Here is an 18196-nt window from a genome sequence, read left to right on the forward strand (position 1 = left end):
TTTCTTCACAGTCCAACTCTCACAACCATACATGGCTACTGGAAAAACCATAGCCTTGACTACACAGACATTTGTTGGTAAAGTAATGTCTCTGCTTTTTAATATGCTATCTAGGTTAGTCATAACTTTCCTTCCAAGGAGTGTGTTTTAATTTCATGGCTGCAATCACCATCTGCAGTGATTTTGGAGCTCCCAAAAATAAAGTCTGACACTGTTTCCACTGTTTCCCACCTATTTTCCCTGAAGTGATGGGACCAGATGACATGATCTTAGTTTTCTGAATGTTGAGCTTTAAGCCAACCTTTTCACTCTCCTCTTTCATTTTCATTAAGAGGCTTTTTAGTTCCTGTTCACTTTCTGCCATAAGGGTGGTGTCATCTGAATATCTGAGGTTATTGATATTTCTCCCGGCAATCATGATTCCAGCTTGTGCTTCTTCCAGCCCAGCGTTTCTCATGATGTACTCTGCATATAAGTTAAATAAGCAGGGTGACAATATACAGCCTTGATGTACTCCTTTTCCTATTTGGAACCAGTCTGTTGTTCCATGTCTAGTTCTCACTGTTGCTTCCTGACCTGCATACAGGTTTCTCAAGAGGCAGGTCAGGTGGTCTGGTATTCCCATCTCTTTCAGAATTTTCCACAGTTTATTGTGATCCACACAGTCAAAGGCTTTGGCATAGTCAATAAAGCAGAAATAGATGTTTTTCTGGAACTCTCTTGCTTTTTCGATGATCCAGCGGATGTTGGCAATTTCCTCTGCCTTTTCTAAAACCAGCTTGAACATCTGGAAGTTCACAGTTCACGTATTGCTGAAGCCTGGCTTGGAAAATTTTAAGCATTACTTAACTAGTGTGTGAGATGAGTGCAATTGTGCAGTAGTTTGAGCATTCTTTGGCATTGCCTTTCTTTGGGACTGGGATGAAAACTGACCTTTTCCAGTCCTGTGGCCACTGCTGCTTTTTCCAAATTTGCTGGGATATTGAGTGCAGCACTTTCACAGCATCATCTTTCAGGATTTGAAATAGCTCAACTGGAATTCCATCACCTCCACTAGCTTTGTTCGTAGTGATGCTTTCTAACCTGCCTCCTGACAAATCTGTATGCAGGTTAAGAAGCAACAGTTAGAACTGGACATGGAAAAACAGACTGGTTCCAAATCAGGAAAGGTGTACATCAAGGCTGTATATTGTCACCCTGCTTATTTAACTTATATGAAGTGTACATCATGTGAAATGCTGGGCTGGATGAAGCACAAGCTGGAATCATGATTGCCAGGAGAAATATCAATAACTTCAGATATGCAGATGATACCACCTTTATGGCAGAAAGTGAAGAAGAACTAAAGAGCATCTTGGTGAAAACGAAAGAGGAGAGTGAAAGAGTTGGCTTAAAATTCAACATTCAGAAAACTAAGATCATGGCATCTGGTCCCATCACTTCATGGCAAATAGATTGGGAAACAGTAAGAGACTATTTTGGAGGGCTCCAAAATCACTGCAGATGATGACTGCAGCCATGAAATTAAAAGATGCTTGCTCCTTGGAGGAAAAGCTATGACCAACTTAACAGCATATTAAAAAACAGAGACATTATTTTACCAACAAAGTTCTGTCTAGTCAAATCTATGGTTTTTCCAGTAGTCATGTATGATGTGTGAGAGTTGGACTATAAAGAAAGGTGAGCGCCGAAGAATTGATGGTTTTGAACTGTGGTGCTGGAGAAGACTCTTGAGAGTCTCTTGAACTGCAAGGAGATCCAACCAGTCCATCCTAAAGGAAATCAGTCCTGAATATTCATTGGAAGGACTGATGTTGAAGCTGAAACTCCAATACTTTGGCCACCTGATGGGAAGAACCGACTCATTGGAAAAGACCCTGATGCTGGGAAAGATTGAAGGCAGGAGGAGAAGGGGATGACAGAGGATGAGATGGTTGGATGGCATCACTGACACGATGGACATGAATTTGAGTAGGCTCTGGGAGTTGGTGATGGACAGGGAAGCCTGGGGTGCTGCAGTCCATGGGGTTGCAAAGAATCAGACACAACTGAACAACTGAACTGAAATGACTGATGTTTATCAGAGAGGGAGTTCCCTTTCCTTTCTTCATTTCCTCTTTCTTCTTTTTCTTCTTGCTATCTAGTGGAATGAAGCTTTCATGCAAGATGACAAGGCAAAATGAAGAAACTACATTTTTTTGGTATACCTCAGAAGACTGAGAAAATGTATAACCATCACTGTTCAGTAAGAATTTTTTTAAAAAGATTCAAAAGTGGCTCATGAGTCTTTGGTGGTGTATTTTACCACCCTGAACCAGAGCAAATTAAAAAATTTTTGACATGTATAAATACTGTGGTTTGTTAATTTAGGTATACTTCAGTATTCCTGCCCCTTATTTGATTATCAACACAGAGAAATTCAAAATTTCAATCTCAGTTTTGGTTTGTCACTGGTGGAAACATCCGAGCCCCTTCTGACAATTAAAAGATGATGTATACCACTCTTATCAGTTCTGTACAGAGCAGTTCTATAAGGATTTTGATAAAGAATCTGCCTGCAGTGTAGGAGACCCAGGTTTGACCCAGGTTTGATCCCCCAGTAAACTGAGTTGGGAAGATCCCCTGGAGAAGGGAATGGCTATCCACTCCAGTATTGTTGCCTGGAGAATTCCACGGACAGAGGAGCCTGGCAGGCTACAGTCCATGAGGTCATAAAGAGTCGGACATGACTAAGTGACTAACACTTTTGCTTCATATTACCACCACTTTTATCTGTTCTGTACAGAGCAGTTCTTTAAGGATTTTGTTAAAAATAGTTTTCTATTGCTCTAAATAGACAATCTACAAACACTACTATGTGAGAAAGAACAGGAGATCCTGAGTCTATAATCTGTTCCCAAGTCATAGCCCCATCATTTACCTTAAGCATGCTTTTTAAGTTCTCAGAGACTCAGTTTTCCAATCTGTAAAATGGAGTAAGTAACATACCTGAGAATGATCATGATGATAACATCTCATATTTACTAGGTGCTTGTTCTGTAGCAGGTAACCCCATAGGTAGGTGCAATAAATGGTCCATGACGTATACAGAAAAAGATTTAATTTGCTCTTTTAGACTTTGGTCTCAATGTAGGAAAGCCATGCATGGATCTGGCCCCCATAAACACACAGACACAAAACAGAATGAATATGCCTCTTGGGTTGGAGCCAATAAGTCAGTATATGGTATCAGTTTATTCCAACTCCCCCTCCTTCATGGTGGAAATAATTTTCTCACATGTGATGCCCTGGCCCAGTTGTGGTGGGAAAGATACTTCCTTCACCATCCCCAGTGCCTGGTAGAACCAAACCGGCCTTCCTCTCACTGTGGAAGCAGGTGCATCATGGCCCTCATCTCACTGTGTTACTATCACCGGTCTGAGTGTCAGTCTCCCCAGGGAGGTGACAGGGCAGGGCTGCTCTTCTCCATCTGCCAGGGCCACTCTAAATTCTCAACAAATATTTGTTAAATGAATGGACGGATAAGTGAATGAAGGTGTGAATGAATGATTTTATTCCTATTAGCACATGGGCTGGGATGGAGCAACATGCTGCTCTCCCAGCCCTAGTGAGCAAAGCTAAGAGGGACTTGCTGTGCTCTAGTGGGGGCAGAAGAAGCTGGCTTTGTGCCCCCTCTGGCTCCCAGGCTGGTGGCACCAGACGGGAAGAGCACTCTGCTCTATAATGTGCAGCATGTTCTGGTCAAGTGTCTGCGTAGGAAAAACGTCTTTAACAAAGGCCCGAAACACATCACCGTACTCACCTTCCTGGAGCATTTTCTCTCTTAATTTCTGCTCTAGTCTGCTTTGATGATCTTCTAGTTCTAGTTCATGGGCCCTGGGAATGAGAAAATGTTCACTTTGTAAATTCTGAAGACCTGTGTAGAAATATTGACTAATAAACCCATTGACCATAGCGACTGTATTCTTTTTCCTTATTAAGACTGGGGTCTTGGAACGTCTCTAAACTGAAAGTTTTGCCAGTACTGCTGCTGAGATACATTGAACTCAGTAGATGATGGGGAGCAGCTGAAGGTTGTGATGTGATCCCAGTAAACTTCTGGAAGGCCACACTGGAATTGGATCGTGAAGAAATGACTAGAACAGTAGAAGCAATGACAATCTAAAACTCCTCTCTTTTAGGGACTACGTGACTTCAAGCATCACCTCTAACAACTCTCAAATCTTTGACTGTGGTAAGCAAGAAAACAAGGAGGAAACAGGAGTAAGGCATTTTGTCAGTGGAGGCAACAGTACTCAGACAACCACCCATCTGTTTGTAGGCGATGGTGAAAGAAGAATCAGTGATGCTTTGGAGGAGTCAAGCTAGAGTGCTGGGTACTCAATGTGTCCACCAGCAAAGTCAAGAAGGGAAGTCAGCTTTCAGCGAAGGTCAGATGGAACTTCACGACCTTTCAATGCCTGGCGATACGCTGTGTATATTACAGAACTTGTGTCAGCTTCCCACATGCTGGGCCATGTGGTAATGTGGAGGTTCCTCCAACCTCTGGGAATGCAGCCCTGGAGTTCTCAGGAGGAATGAGGACCACAAACGAATACGGTAGGGGTCAGAGGTGAAAGGTGAAGTCACATGAGCCCTAAAAGGAAGACAATAGAGGAAAAAAAAGTTTGAAGACAGGAGAATGGGAATGCCTACATTTAGAAGCCAATCAAAAGAGGTAGAAGCAGGGAAGAAGCAAGCAGAAGGTAGGAAGGATATACAGCATCACAGAAACCAAGAGAGGCAAGTTTTAGGAGAGAAGAGAGGGCTCAAGGCTGTCCATCGCTACAGAGACACTGAAAAGGGTGAGGACTGACACTAGGTCCCTGGGGCTTCTCTTCCAGCCCCAGCTGCAGGCTATGTGCATATCTGCTACAGCCCTGGGTCACTTTACTACACCCTGTTGTTTTTTATTGCTTCTACTATTACTTGGGCCAAGGTCCACACTTTGTTCAATACTCTGCCTTTTGTTATTGACACTGAACTTCCATTGACCTACTCTAGCTCCCAATAGAAATGTACCACTCAGACCTTCCTTTAAGAAAGGACTTTGTGGAAGGAGTGTAGCGTGTAGTGAGCTGACAGCTGCGGCAGAATCCACTGCAATGTCGTGCTGAAACCACACTGTCCCCGAGCACAGCGGTGGTGATGGAGCTCGGCCATTTCTGCCCCACTTTGGGCTCCTTGGATGGGCAGCCTTAGCTGGTGCTCCCTTTGGCCTGACTCAGATTTTCTCAGGGCTGTGCTGCAGTCTGAAGCTCCTCCTGCCAGTCCTCCTCCCCTCCCCTCTCCTTTCACAGGTGTCAGGATTGCAGGGGGGTCTGAAGATTTCGCTCTCATTCCCGCTCCCTTTTTCCTTCCTTCTGTTCTATCTCTTGTGTTTCTAATTCTGTCCCGGCACCTGCTTTCCCAAGGGACTCAAAATCACACACCAGTCTAAGACATTTCTCCTTGTTCAATCAGGCCTTTCTCCAAACAAGAAGCTGTCCTCTACCAGAGCTCTGTCTAGCTCACACTCCAAGTTCTCCTCCTTGGCCTCTTTTGGAGGAGAACATTCCCTCTGACAGCGTACCAGTAAGGGAAGCCCCAGTCACCGAGCAGTCACCATCCCCTGACCTTTGCAGGTAGGGCCTGTGCACTGAATATTCCTCCTACAAGTCTTCACAGAGCAACTGCTATGTTTTCTTACTTCTCTCATGCTGTGTGCTTGCGTGTCTGTCTCCCCTGGAACCATGAGACCCTTGAAGGCAGGGACTGGGGCCTGATTCATCTTTACTTCCACAGTACCTAGCGCAGTTCCTGGCGCAGAGAATATGCTTAATAGATGTTTGTTGAATGAATTTTATAATTTAAATCTAGCCCAAAGGCAGATGGTATGGTTGTGTAAAAAGGGCTTTGTGGTCAGGTGGGTGTGGACAAATTACTCTGTTGAATCTCAGCATGTGCATCAATATAAAAAATAGTAATAGTAATAGAAAAAATAATTACAGATGAGCCCGGCTTCCCCACTCCTGGCATTTCCTTCCATGTCAGTGGACCTTGATGAGTATAAGTCCTGGCTTCTTCTTTCCACTTTCACTCTTAGACTCACTCTCACCCCAGGAGTGGTAAATTTGGGAAGAACAGGGAAACTCAGCTCACACCCTTTCTCACCTGGGATCAGCCTGCCAGCAGCAAACATGTGTTCTCTGGATACACATTGTGTATAAATATGCATATTTATACGTACATATGTAATGAGCCAGTGTAAAATATACTCTGGTTCACTGTCAACAATGTTTAAAATCAACTGCTCTAGGGAATTCTCTCTACTCTGACAGCTACTGATTCTAAATTCTTTTGATAAGGAATAGATTCCAGAAATTGTACCTCCCCATCCATGTCTCAGCCTATATACCTACCTGCCTACTGAATATCCCACTCACTACTAAATTCAAGTTGCTCAAAACAACTAGCTGTATGTTAAATAAGAAAATGGTTAAGAGAGTAAATCCTAAGAGTTCTATCAGGAAAAAAAAAAAGTTTCTATTGCTTTCATTTTGTATCGGTATTTTTGCATGAGATGCTGGATGTTCTCTAAACTTACTATGATGATCATTTCATGATATATGTAAGTCAAATCATTACACTATATACTTTAAACTTACACAGTGTTGTATGTCAATCACATCTCAATAAAACTGGAAGAAAAAAAAAACTGCAACCTTAAAAAAAAGAAGTGTTCTGTTACTCTGAGCCTTGCTAGTGGTCTAGGGCAAGATTTCTCAACCTTGACACTACTGACATTTGGGGCTGGGTAATTCGGTGATGGTGAAGGAAGTGGGGCTGCCTGTGGAATGTTCGGTAGCACATTTGACCTCTCCTCACTAGATTTCAGTAGCACCTCTCAGTTGTCTTAGACAAAAGTGTTTTCAGATATTGCCAAATATCCCTGGAAGGAGGAGACAGAGAGATGGAAATTGCGCCCAGGTGAGACCCCCTGGTCTCGGGTAAAAGCCTTACCCCTAAGAAGCAAGTGATTCACTACATTTTGTGACTAGGTAGGTAAGTGTGTCTAATTCTGAAGTTTGGTTCCATGGTGAACCCCCAAGCGATCCTAACCCCTAGAATCTTTGAATGTGACCTTATTTGGAAAAGAGTCTTTGAGGATGGAAAGTTAAGAACCTTGAGATGAAAATATTCTGGATTATTCTGATGGACTCTAAACTGAGTGGCAAGTATTCCTACAAGAGACAGAAGAGCAGACACACACACAGACACAGAGAAAAGACCACGTGAAGATAGAGGCAGAGTCTGGAGTGATGCAACCACAAGCCAAGGGATGCCTGGAGCCTGCTGAGCCAAAGAGGGAAGGAGGATTCTCCCCCAGAGCCTGGCCCCCCTAACACCTCGATTTCAGTCTTCCAGAACTGTGAGAGAATACCTATTATTGTAAGCCACACTGTTTGTGGTAACATGTTAGTCCAGCCCTAGGAAATGAACATAGTTAGCAAGCTTTCTTGGACTCTCATATTTAGCCAAGCTAGCCATGATCAGTAATAAATGCTTTAGTTTAATGTTCCATCTGTTGACCCAGTAGTCTTATTTCTTACCCAATTCAGAATCCAGGCAGAGAAGAGGAATAGAATTTATTAGACCTCTTTAAGATTCCCAAAATTATTTCTCAGGGTTGGGTGAAAATGAAATGAGTCAGCATAAGTGAAAGCACCCAGTTCAACCTGTGGTGCTTAGTCAGTTTATATTAAATGTTACTTTCTTTCCCTCCAGGATGGTGACAGGTAAAGTGACTTTCAACTTTCTCAGAGTGCAGTGAGATCCATCTCTGCTTTCTGATCTCCCACCCAGACTGCAGCCTCTTATCCAGAGGACAGCCAGACAGATCTCCACCTTCAATCCATTAAAGCCACAAGGAGTGGTCAGGCAGATCTCAGCAAGCCCTTCCCATCGTTCACACTCAGAGGCCAGACATATGCTTCCCCATCGCAGATGTGTGACTGCAGGTGGGTCCCCCCTGCCCTGGGGGGCAGGAATGGACTGCAAGTGCCTATCCACATGCCCTCCAGCTCCAGACCTATTACCTGAAATCATTTTAGCCGTAGGACTCCACATCAGAGAACAGACAACTGAAGATTCTCTGTACTAATGCCAGCATGATATGCAAGACCTCAAATACCAATTTGTCTCAATCACAATTCTGTATGCACAAGGAGAAAAATCCTGGGACTTCAACCGAGGAGGGCGGGCCACCCCACTGCCACCCCCCTTTCCCTGCTTGCTTTTAGGCCTCACTGATATCCGTGTTGCCTTACTTACATGATCAGGAGCTCTGACTCATATCGCATTAATTTATTCTTCTCCAGAACCAGCTTAAGCCATTCCTGCAAAAGCTGTGCTTCATCCTGTGTGCCTGAATCTGCTTAAGAAATCAGTGGCAAATGGGTTAGATTGGCATTTCTCTTCCCATGATCAAACCGCTTTGAAGCTACTTTAGGGGGCCATGTTTGTAGCAAAAAGGGCTCTGCAGGTGGCAGCCCCCCGATGGCCTGTTGAAGCCTCAAGGTCATGGGCATAACAAGTAAAACACACCTGCTCATGCTCTGGGGGTGGTCCTCTTGGACATTTAGGGCATGAATACTTCAGTTCGAAGGGTCATATACCCTTGACAATGGCCTGCCACACTAATGACCCTCCTCTGAATATTTGAGTGTCTTCCATAAAATTTCTATAGATTTGTATATCATATCCACCACCAAAGAAAGCCCTAATAACCCTGCTGGTTACTATCTCCTCTTCTTCTGAATCGAATGCCTACTGAGTCCCCAGGTGGGCTGTGGCTCCTTTCATGGGGCAGGAAAGTTCACATACCATTTGGTTATAGAAGAGTGGTAATTGGCATTTTGGTTTTTTTGCACAAAGAAAAGCCAAATGATTAGAGGGGAAAAGTTATTAGCTTTGAGTCTCATAGGGAAAAAGTTTTATCCATACACGCTTATAACTTAGATTATGACCTTTATTCCTTTATTAAACAGAAGAATTACCATGATAAAATTCACATTGCTTTTAGATATTCAGTGTTAGATGCTAAATGTTTAGATAATAAAATGTTAAAATTTGGGAATGTTTGAGAAGTAGTAACATCGTTGGCTTTCTAGTATTTCACCCTGAAATGGGAATATAAGCTGTGTTGCAAAGCTCATGGCCATTCTCCAAGGATTTAACTTGGTAGGTCCCATTATTGTTGTTCGTTGTTCAGTTGCTAAGTTGTGTCTGACTCTTTGCGACCCTATGAACTGCAGCATGCCATGCTTCTCTGTCCTTCACTATCACCTGGAGTTTGCTCAAACTCATCCATTGAGTCAGTGATGCCATCCAACCATCTCATCCTCTGTCCCAAAAGTAGAGAGGAAAACAGCGCAGTCAGAAGATGTGTGTGACCTTGGGAAAGTTGTTTAATCTCTCAGAACCTCTGCTTCTTCATTGGATAAACTAAACAAGAAGGCACACAGGTAATAGAATAATAATAAAGAGCTGCTGTTTATAATGCAGGGTTACATGCCAGCCAATGGGCTAAGTACCTTATATGCAATACCTCATTGAATCCTCACAACAAACTCACCAGTAGGTTCCCTTATTATCACCACTTGATGGCTGAAGAAACAGAAGTTTGAAAGATTAGAATAACTTACTCAAGCTCACAGTTAGTAAGTGGCAGAGCCAGGACTTGAGTTCAGGAGAGCCTTTTCCTAAGCTCATACTCTTCACTGCTTGTATACCCCTCTCCCCTCCTTATTCCTCCCTCCCTTCCTCTCACAGGCCTGTAAATAAAGCCCCTAGCACATTGCCTTGCACATTACAAAGTGAAAGTGAAGTCACTCAGTCGTGTCCGACTCTTAGCGACCCCATGGACTGCAGCCTACCAGGCTCCTCTGTCCATAGGATTTTCCAGGCAAGAGTACTGGAGTGGGTTGCCATTTCCTTCTCCTTCATCCATAGAAATGACTTCTCTTTCTGTCTGTCTCCTTGATCACTCTTTTACTGATATGGAAACTGGGGTCCAGAGTGATTGATGTGCAATGTCCCAAATTATATATTTAGTTATTGTACAAATTGGTGTTACAATGCAGAACTTGACTTCTGATGAATTCATTCATTCATTCAAAAACACCTGTTTACAGAATAGGAGTCAGGTATTGCCTTAGGTACTGGGGATACAGTGCTAGATAATGCTACTTATCATCAGAATTTTGGAGATAGTAAGGCAAGTACCTGCTGAAAAGGGTATCGTTAGATAATCTTTTGGATCAGATAGACCAAAAAGCTAGAATAAAATAGAATATCAGAAAACTGTCGCCACAACAAAAAAAGGACTCTGGGAACACATGGAAGGGAGGGTTTTCCTGGTCAGGATATGAGGCTAGGCTTCCCAGGGGAGGTGAGGTTTTAATTGGGGTATTGAAGAAAGGATAACACTTTGAGAGGAAACACTGAGGGTGGGAGAGAACATTTCAATAAGAGGGAACTATATGAGCAAAGACAAGAGGATAGAAGATGGTGGAGACAGAGGTCAGGGAGGGCTAAGGGGACACAGAGAGTAGACAATGAGACCTCAAATATGACCATCTCATCACAGAGGCCCCTGAATGCCATGCTAAGGCCTTTGCACTTTATGCTATAGATCCAAAGGGACACTAAAGGTGGTTGAGCAGGAGAATGATACCTAGAGTTTGGTGCAGGAAGGATTAAAAGGGAAAGAGAAATAAGTGTTATTCTTTCTTAGGTTTCTTGAATGAATGAATGAATGAAAGAACTTATAAACCCGTTGAGTACCAACATCTTCTGAGCATTGTTGGTGGTGCTGAGGGACAGGGATGAATAAGCACTGGCTCCAGCTGTCCAGGAAACTGGGACCTTGCAATCCAGTGGGGAAACCAACACCACACACCCAAACAGGATACACTGTGCCCCCTGCCATGTGACACAGCAGGGAAGTGATTCATCTTACGTGGAGGAAGTGGGGGAAACCTCAGAGAGGAGACCGCAGGTGAGCTCAGCCTAAGTGGATGAGTGGGAGTTTTCCAGGGGCAGGAGGAGGTGAAGAACAAGGCATTCCAGGGCATTGGTTGCTGAATGGAAGAATGAAATTTATAGACTGCAGATCATATATATGACATAGATGTTAAAAACATATACTTTAAACTCAGACTTAGGATCAAACTTCCATTCTTTGACCTGTCACTGTGGGGGCTTGAGTTCTTAACAGCCTCCCTGAGCCTCAGTCTCCTCATCTGTTTAAAGATACAATGGGATTGTGCATTCAGAGACCTTAACCCAGCCCTGTCACGAAGTATAAACTCAATAAATAGTAATGGCCATTATTCAACTCATGTAATGTACATGATGGAAGATCACTTAGGAGTCATTTCTCCCAGCCATGGAGGCACAAAGGAATTTCCTTTCCCACCCTCCGCTCCAGCCTCTACAGTAATTCTCCATGGATGGTGGAATGCTCTGCTGTCCAAGAAGCCCACCGCAGAGCTGTGTACTCTCAAGTACTGGAAGTACTGAAGTACTGGAAACTTCTATTGCTCATCAGTGGGTTGGCTATTTGCCACTGAGTCCAGTTTTGCCCTCTGGAGGCAAATAGAGAACACATAACTCTGTATTTTACATGAAAGACATTCAGATATTTGAAGACTGATCTCATGATCCACTGTAGTTTTCTTATTTCAGACTTAGTACCTCTAGGTCATCTATCATTTTATCATAAAAGAGCTGCCCACCTCTATTTGCCTTCTCATTTCCCAGAACACATCTTAAGGAGAGTCCAGAATCAAAATATCAAGAGCCCAGAACGGAGAGACACGCTTACATCTTCACCTTGTGCCCTGGAATTGCAGGTGTCCTTTCAGCAGTGGTGAAGTCTCTTCCTAACTTGCAATTGAATCTTGTCTTCCCCCACCAGGAGTGGTGAAGTCTGAGGACTTCATGTTCAACTTGTGCAATTGATCTTCTTCTAAACCTAATTCAAGACTGACTTGTGCCTTGTTAAATATCATCTTATTTTGTTCCATTAAGTGGAAATCTTTGGGATATTTTATTCACCTGACACATTTCTCCTAGTTTGGGATTTCTGTGAATTGGTAAATAGGGCATCTTGTACCTTCATGTGATATTGAAAAATGAAACATCAGATGGAACTGGACCAAGAACAGAGCCGTCTAGCCCCTTAGGGACCTTTCTTACCCTTTGGGCAAGACTGTTCTACAAATTTTAAATGAATGGCACCCAACTAGTATCATCCAGCCCCCATTTCCATACCTTGTCCACTAGGATCTTATAAAAAAACTTTAATATTAATAACAAAACAATTTTCCAAAATCAAGCTTCACAAAGCCTGCTGTGTCCATTGGCATGACAAATCTCAAAACACCACTAAGAAGAGGAAATAACATTTGTTTTCCACAGTGTCTAAGTAAACACCAGTGGTTCCTAAATTTCTGTCTCAGTATCCACAGTCTCTTTAATAATCCTTTCTAGAATTTTGACAAAGATCAAAACTCATGTTTCTTTCTCATATAAAACTAGAAAATATACCCATTTCTAGTCATTTGGTTCTGGAATTTTTCCTGAGTTTTCAAAGATTGAGGTTATTTCTGCAAGTTATTTCAACACCGGGGGGTTAATTCGGTCAATAAGCAAATTCTGATTGAGTAAGGTCACATCAAAGACATACTCTGTTGTGAACACATCACCTTTCACCGCGGCTGAGAAACCTGAATTCCTTACTCTCCCATTTTTCTCACCTATCCAGGTGTAATTTCCTCACCTAGATATTTGCTTCACATTTCTAGATTGAGGGCCATTTTCCTTGACTAAGAAAACAGAAAAGCTGAGAGTAGAAAACCTTGCCTCTGCCCAATCATGTAACATTAAACCATCTGTCTCAGCTCTGGGGCTATCCTTGCCTTGTTCTCAATCCAAAAGAAACAGCACTGTTCTGCTGTTTGAGAGTATTTTTTGTTGTTGTTTTTCAGATTCAGCCTCTTTGCTACGCTCTATCTACAGGTTCAAGCCAGATTTTTATCCTGCATTCCATGTCCCTTCTTCAGTCTTTCTTCTGTGTCTTTCTAAAATGTGGTCCCTCTGAGAGTTGTGCAGCCTCATTGATTTCTATTGATGCTGTATTCAAAAAACACAGATTGAACTGAACCAATCAATTTAATTTCTTGAGTGGAATAATTTGCAATTTTATAGCCTACAGTTTATTTTTAGACTCTTCCTTTCCTCAGTAGTCAAAATTACTTTTGAGGATCTTTGAACATGGAATCAAGTGCAGATTTCTAGGGAATCTGCTTTCCCAAAGCGCTGGGTGCAGGCAGATGGTGCCTAGCCCAGGCTTGCCTTGCTCTCAACCCAAACAATGCATTGAGATTTCCATCACCTCACTGCTACCCACCAGAGAGCTTCCCTGTAGGTCCTAATGAAGTCTCGAAGAGCATTGCTCCTCGCTGTTGATGTAGTAGAGTGAAGAGGCAGAGGGAGTGGGCTTTGAGATGATCAGACCTGTCTCTCCCACTTACAATGTGTGACCTTGGTCAAGTAACCTCACCTCTTTCTGCCTCAGTCTCCTCCCTTGAAAAATGGGGGTGGGGACTTCCCTGGCAGTCCAGTGGTTAAGACTGCCATTGCAGGGGTCATGGGCCTGATCTAAGATTGGGGAACTAAGAGCCCACATGTTGCTTATGCAGCCAAAAAAAAAAAAGAGAAAAATGTAGTGATCATAGTCTCTGTCTCATCAGTTGGTTATGGGGATGAAATGACAAGATGCATGTAAAATGTTGACCATGGTGCTTGGTACATAATAAACATTCAGTAAATGGTGCTGTTATTACTACCGTGCTGTTGCTTCTTCCAGCATCTAGTTCTATGTTTGTGTGTGGACTATTTGCTGTATATCTCTAAAACTCAGCTAGAGTGTAATCCCTGACTTGATTACCTATGGCTAAACTTTATCAGGTAACTTCTCTTGAGATTAATAAAAGGACTTAAATAATAATATATATATTTTTGTCTCCATGTACACAGAAAGATCATATGGCTGGATCATCAACACTTGCTTGGGAGGAAGCCTAGAGACTGTGCCTACACAGTCTGTGAGCTCAGCCACACCTCCAGCTGGTCTCATGGCTGCTGGTGAACTGCAAACCCTTCCAGGACAGGGATGTGACTCCTGCATCTGGGAACCAGGATGCTGCTAGCATGGCGCAACCTGAAGGCGAGCAGCCTCTGGCTGTGAAGAGAATAGCCCAGTTAGCTCACCCTCACTGCCACCCCTGCTGTGGTCACCATGGACTGGTTCTTGCTTTGTTCCTGTGCCCTCATAACATGCTTTCTCCAGAGCATGTTATGCAAGGATCCTCTTGTTAGGCAGATTAAAGTTATCAAAACTCAACATAAAACAACTTTTTACTAATGGGGTCATGTAAATTGACCATCTTGTCTCTAGTGAGCTCTCCAAAAAACAAAGCAAATTTTGTCACTCCCTACTGAAATTCAATACTCCCCCCCAACACACACACACACAAACATATACACAATTGAGTTTAAATCACCTAGCCTGACAGCATTTAGTCCCTGCTCACAATAGAGGGACTGGCATTTAACGTCCAGAACTTTTTTCTCAGTGGGGAATAACAGACTAAATGAACAATCTATTCTTCAAAGTCATGGCTTTTTAACCATTTCCTTTTGTCAATAATGCTGAATGCTCCTCTGTGTATTGGTGTGTGGTTTTTCCAAGTTGGGTCTTGTATTGCTTTCTGATTCATAACTGTCTAAGTGTTTAGATGTGATTTCCCACCTCCTTAGAATCTACGAGAAGTTCTTTGGTTTTTCCGGCAATTCTGTCAATGCCCTTGACATCCTCAGTGATGATCCGGAGCATGAAAGCGCATTAGAGTAATCACAGCCAGAATCCTTGGTAGCAGTGGGCAAGCATCTCCCTCAGATGGTGGGTTTCAGTCCCTGCCTCTGGCTCTCTGGCCTCTGGCCAGCTCTTAGCTCCTGTGCACAGCCATGGGCCTATTTCATTTCATCTCTAGCCAGGCCTCCTGTAACCAGCACCCTGGGTACTTGACTTCCCACAGCTCCTTACAATGATGGTGGTAATCCAGAATGCTACACTGGGGGTCTGGTCTGATTCAGTCTTGACAAAAACTGGATACTGGAAAATAGGTCATGATTCCATTCTGGGAGTCAAGGACTGCAGCTGAAAACCATAAATTCTAGCCCTTCCTTTATTAAACAGCTTTTTGCTTTTGTTTTGCTTTTAGCTACATATCTAGTCACCATAAATGAAGTTTTTCTTGCTTTTGAATTTTACTGAAGTGATATCATAATACATGTAGCCTTATACAACTTACTTATTTTAAATTCTTTCTATATGTTTCTAAAATGCCTCTATGCTGCTCATTTTCACTGTATTTATAATATTCAGTTCTATGTGCCACAGTTAACTGTACTACAATTTATCCATTTTTCTGTTAATGGATACTAGGTTGTTGATAGTAGTTTGCTACTGTGGATGATGCTACCGTGAACATTGTTGTATATATCTTCTGGTTAATGTGGGTATGAGTTTCTCTGGAATATATAATTAGGAATGAAATTCTTGAGTAGTAGGTATGCAAATGTTCAGCTTTTCAGCATTAAGTTAAATTGTTTTCCAAAGATTTGTGGCTGTTTATACTCCCACTAACATTGAATAAAAGCTCCCTTTGTTCCTCACCCTTGTCAAATACTTAGTATTATCAGATTTTATGTTTTTGAAAATTTAATAGCTTAGTTCACACTGTAGTATAATTTTGCATTTTCCTAATTACTAATGAGTATTCTTCTGTGACACCTAGGACTTCCCTGGTGGCTCAGACGGTAAAGAATCTGCCTGCAATGCAGGAGACCTGGGTTCGATCCCTGGATTGGAAAGATCCTCTGGAGAAGGGAAGAGCAACCCACTTCAGTATCCTTGCTGGAGAATCCCATGGACAGAGGACCCTGGCAGGCTATAGTCGGAGGGGTCACAAAGAGTTGGACACAACTGAGTGACTAAAATTACTACTATTCTTTTGTGAAATATATATTTATATCATTTGCCTCTTTTTATATGGAGTTGTGTATCTATCTCTTATTGATTTGTAAGAGTTCTTTACATATTCTGGAATACTGAATATTTGTTATGTTTGTTACAAATACATTTTCCAAATTAGTAGCTTTTCTTTTCTAGTTATATTTGTTGCAAATTTATTTTCCAAATTAGTGGCTTATTTTTTCCTTTCCTTTGTGATGTCTATAGACTACCAACTTGAGGTCTAAGAGATTCTTAACATTTCAAATTAAAGTCTTTAATTTTTATGACATTGATTATATGGTTTAAGATAAGGTTCAACTTCATTTTTTTCCCGTATGGAAAGCCAGTTGTCCCAGAATCACTTATTTCCTGTGAATTGCAATGCTACTGCTGGCTTATACCAAGTTTTCATATATGTGAGATTATATTTGGGTGTGTTGATGGCTTTCAGTGAAGTATTAAAATTGGCTCCATAAAGGATGTGCATATTTTTTCTTAGATTTATTCCTAGGCACATTGTGTTTTTATGCTAATGTAAGTGATATCTTCTTTGTTATTTCATTTTCTAGAAACCAATGATGAGATATGGAAATGCAATTGATTTTTCTATTTTGATCTTATTTCCAATCACATGATATAGACTCTTATTATTTAAAAAAATTATCTGTACATTTTTTTGGATTTCTATGTGGTTAATTCTATCATCTGGAAATGACAAAAATTTGTTTTTTCCTTTCCAAACCTTGTGCCATTTTATCCTTACTGTACTGGCTAGGTCTCCCGTGCAATATTGAATAGAAGAGGTGATGGCAAGCATCCTCTTCTATTACTGATTTTAAAAGAAATGCTTCTAATATTTTACCATTAAACAATGCTGTTTGCTATAGGGTTTTGGAAGATATGTTTCAAATTCAGAAAGTTCTGACTCAGCAGTTTCACTTCTAAGAACACAAAAACACCAATTTGAAAAGATATATGAAGCCCTATGTTCATTGTAGCATTATTTACAATAGCAAGATGTGGAAACAACCTGTGTCCACTAACAGATGAATGGATTAAAACAATGAATATATACAAAATATTAGCCATTAAAAAACACTGAAATCCTGTCATTTGACAACATGAATGGACCTTGAAGGTATTATGCTCAGAGGAGTCACACAGGGAAAAATAAATACCATAGGATTTCATTCATATGTGGAACCTAAAAAACAAAAATGAACAAATAAAATAAAACAAAAACAAAGTGATAGATACAGAGATCAGAGCAGTGATTACCTGAAAGGAAGGAGTAGGGGGCGGATGAAATGGGTAAAAGGGGGTCAACTGTATGATGATAGATGGTAACTAGATTTGTGGAGGTGACCACTCTCTAGCGTATACAGACATCAAATTGTCACACTGTACACTGAAACTTTACATTACTTTGTCAACAAAGGTCCGTCTAGTCAAGGCTATGGTTTTTCCAGTGGTCATGTATGGATGTGAGAGTTGGACTACAAGGAAAGCTGAGCACCAAAGAATTGATGCTTTTGAACTGTGGTGTTGGAGAAGACTCTTGAGAGTCCCTTGGACTGCAAGGAGATCTAACCAGTCCATCCTAAAGGAGATCAGTCCTGGGTGTTCATTGGAAGGACTGATGTTGAAGCTGAAACTCCAGTACTTTGGCCATCTGATGCGAAGAGCTGACTCATTGGAAAAGACCCTGATGCTGGGAAAGATTGAGGGCAAAAGGAGAAGGGGACAACAGAAGATGAGATGGTTGGATGGCATCACCGACTCAATGGACATGGGTTTGGGTGGACTCCGGAAATTGGTGATGGACAGGGAGGCCTGGCATGCTGCAGTCCATGGGGTCACAAAGAGTCAGACATGACTGAGCGACTGAATTGAACTGACACTGAAACTTATATAATAAAAAAAATTTTAAGCTTCAAGAAGGCAAAATTAAAAGTTTTTTGCTAAAAGTTTTTATCCTAAATAAATGTTAAACTTTGTCAAATTATATTTTCTTCTTCTATTGAAAAATCA

General features: G+C 41.8%; 1 protein-coding gene across 32 annotated transcripts in view; it reads right to left on the reverse strand.

The window, feature by feature from the left end:
- MICAL2 (microtubule associated monooxygenase, calponin and LIM domain containing 2) overlaps window positions 1-18196 on the reverse strand; it is a 237285-nt gene that overhangs the window by 2812 nt on the left and 216277 nt on the right. For 16 of the 32 annotated variants that reach the window (XM_081543143.1, XM_081543130.1, XM_081543115.1 and 13 more), the window contains 2 exons: window positions 8353-8455; window positions 3803-3876 (listed from right to left, as the gene is read on the reverse strand). In XM_081543143.1, coding sequence (XP_081399269.1) covers window positions 3803-3876; window positions 8353-8455 — 177 coding nt within the window. Of the gene's footprint in view, window positions 1-2920; window positions 2964-3802; window positions 3877-8352; window positions 8456-18196 lie in introns of all 32 variants that reach the window. The other 16 variants (XM_081543144.1, XM_081543137.1, XM_081543131.1 and 13 more) reach the window with 3 other exon arrangements.

This window comes from Giraffa tippelskirchi, chromosome 11 (genome assembly GCF_054371585.1).
Source record: "Giraffa tippelskirchi isolate mGirTip1 chromosome 11, T2T-mGirTip1v1.2.pri, whole genome shotgun sequence".
NCBI classification, from domain to species: Eukaryota; Metazoa; Chordata; class Mammalia; order Artiodactyla; family Giraffidae; genus Giraffa; species Giraffa tippelskirchi.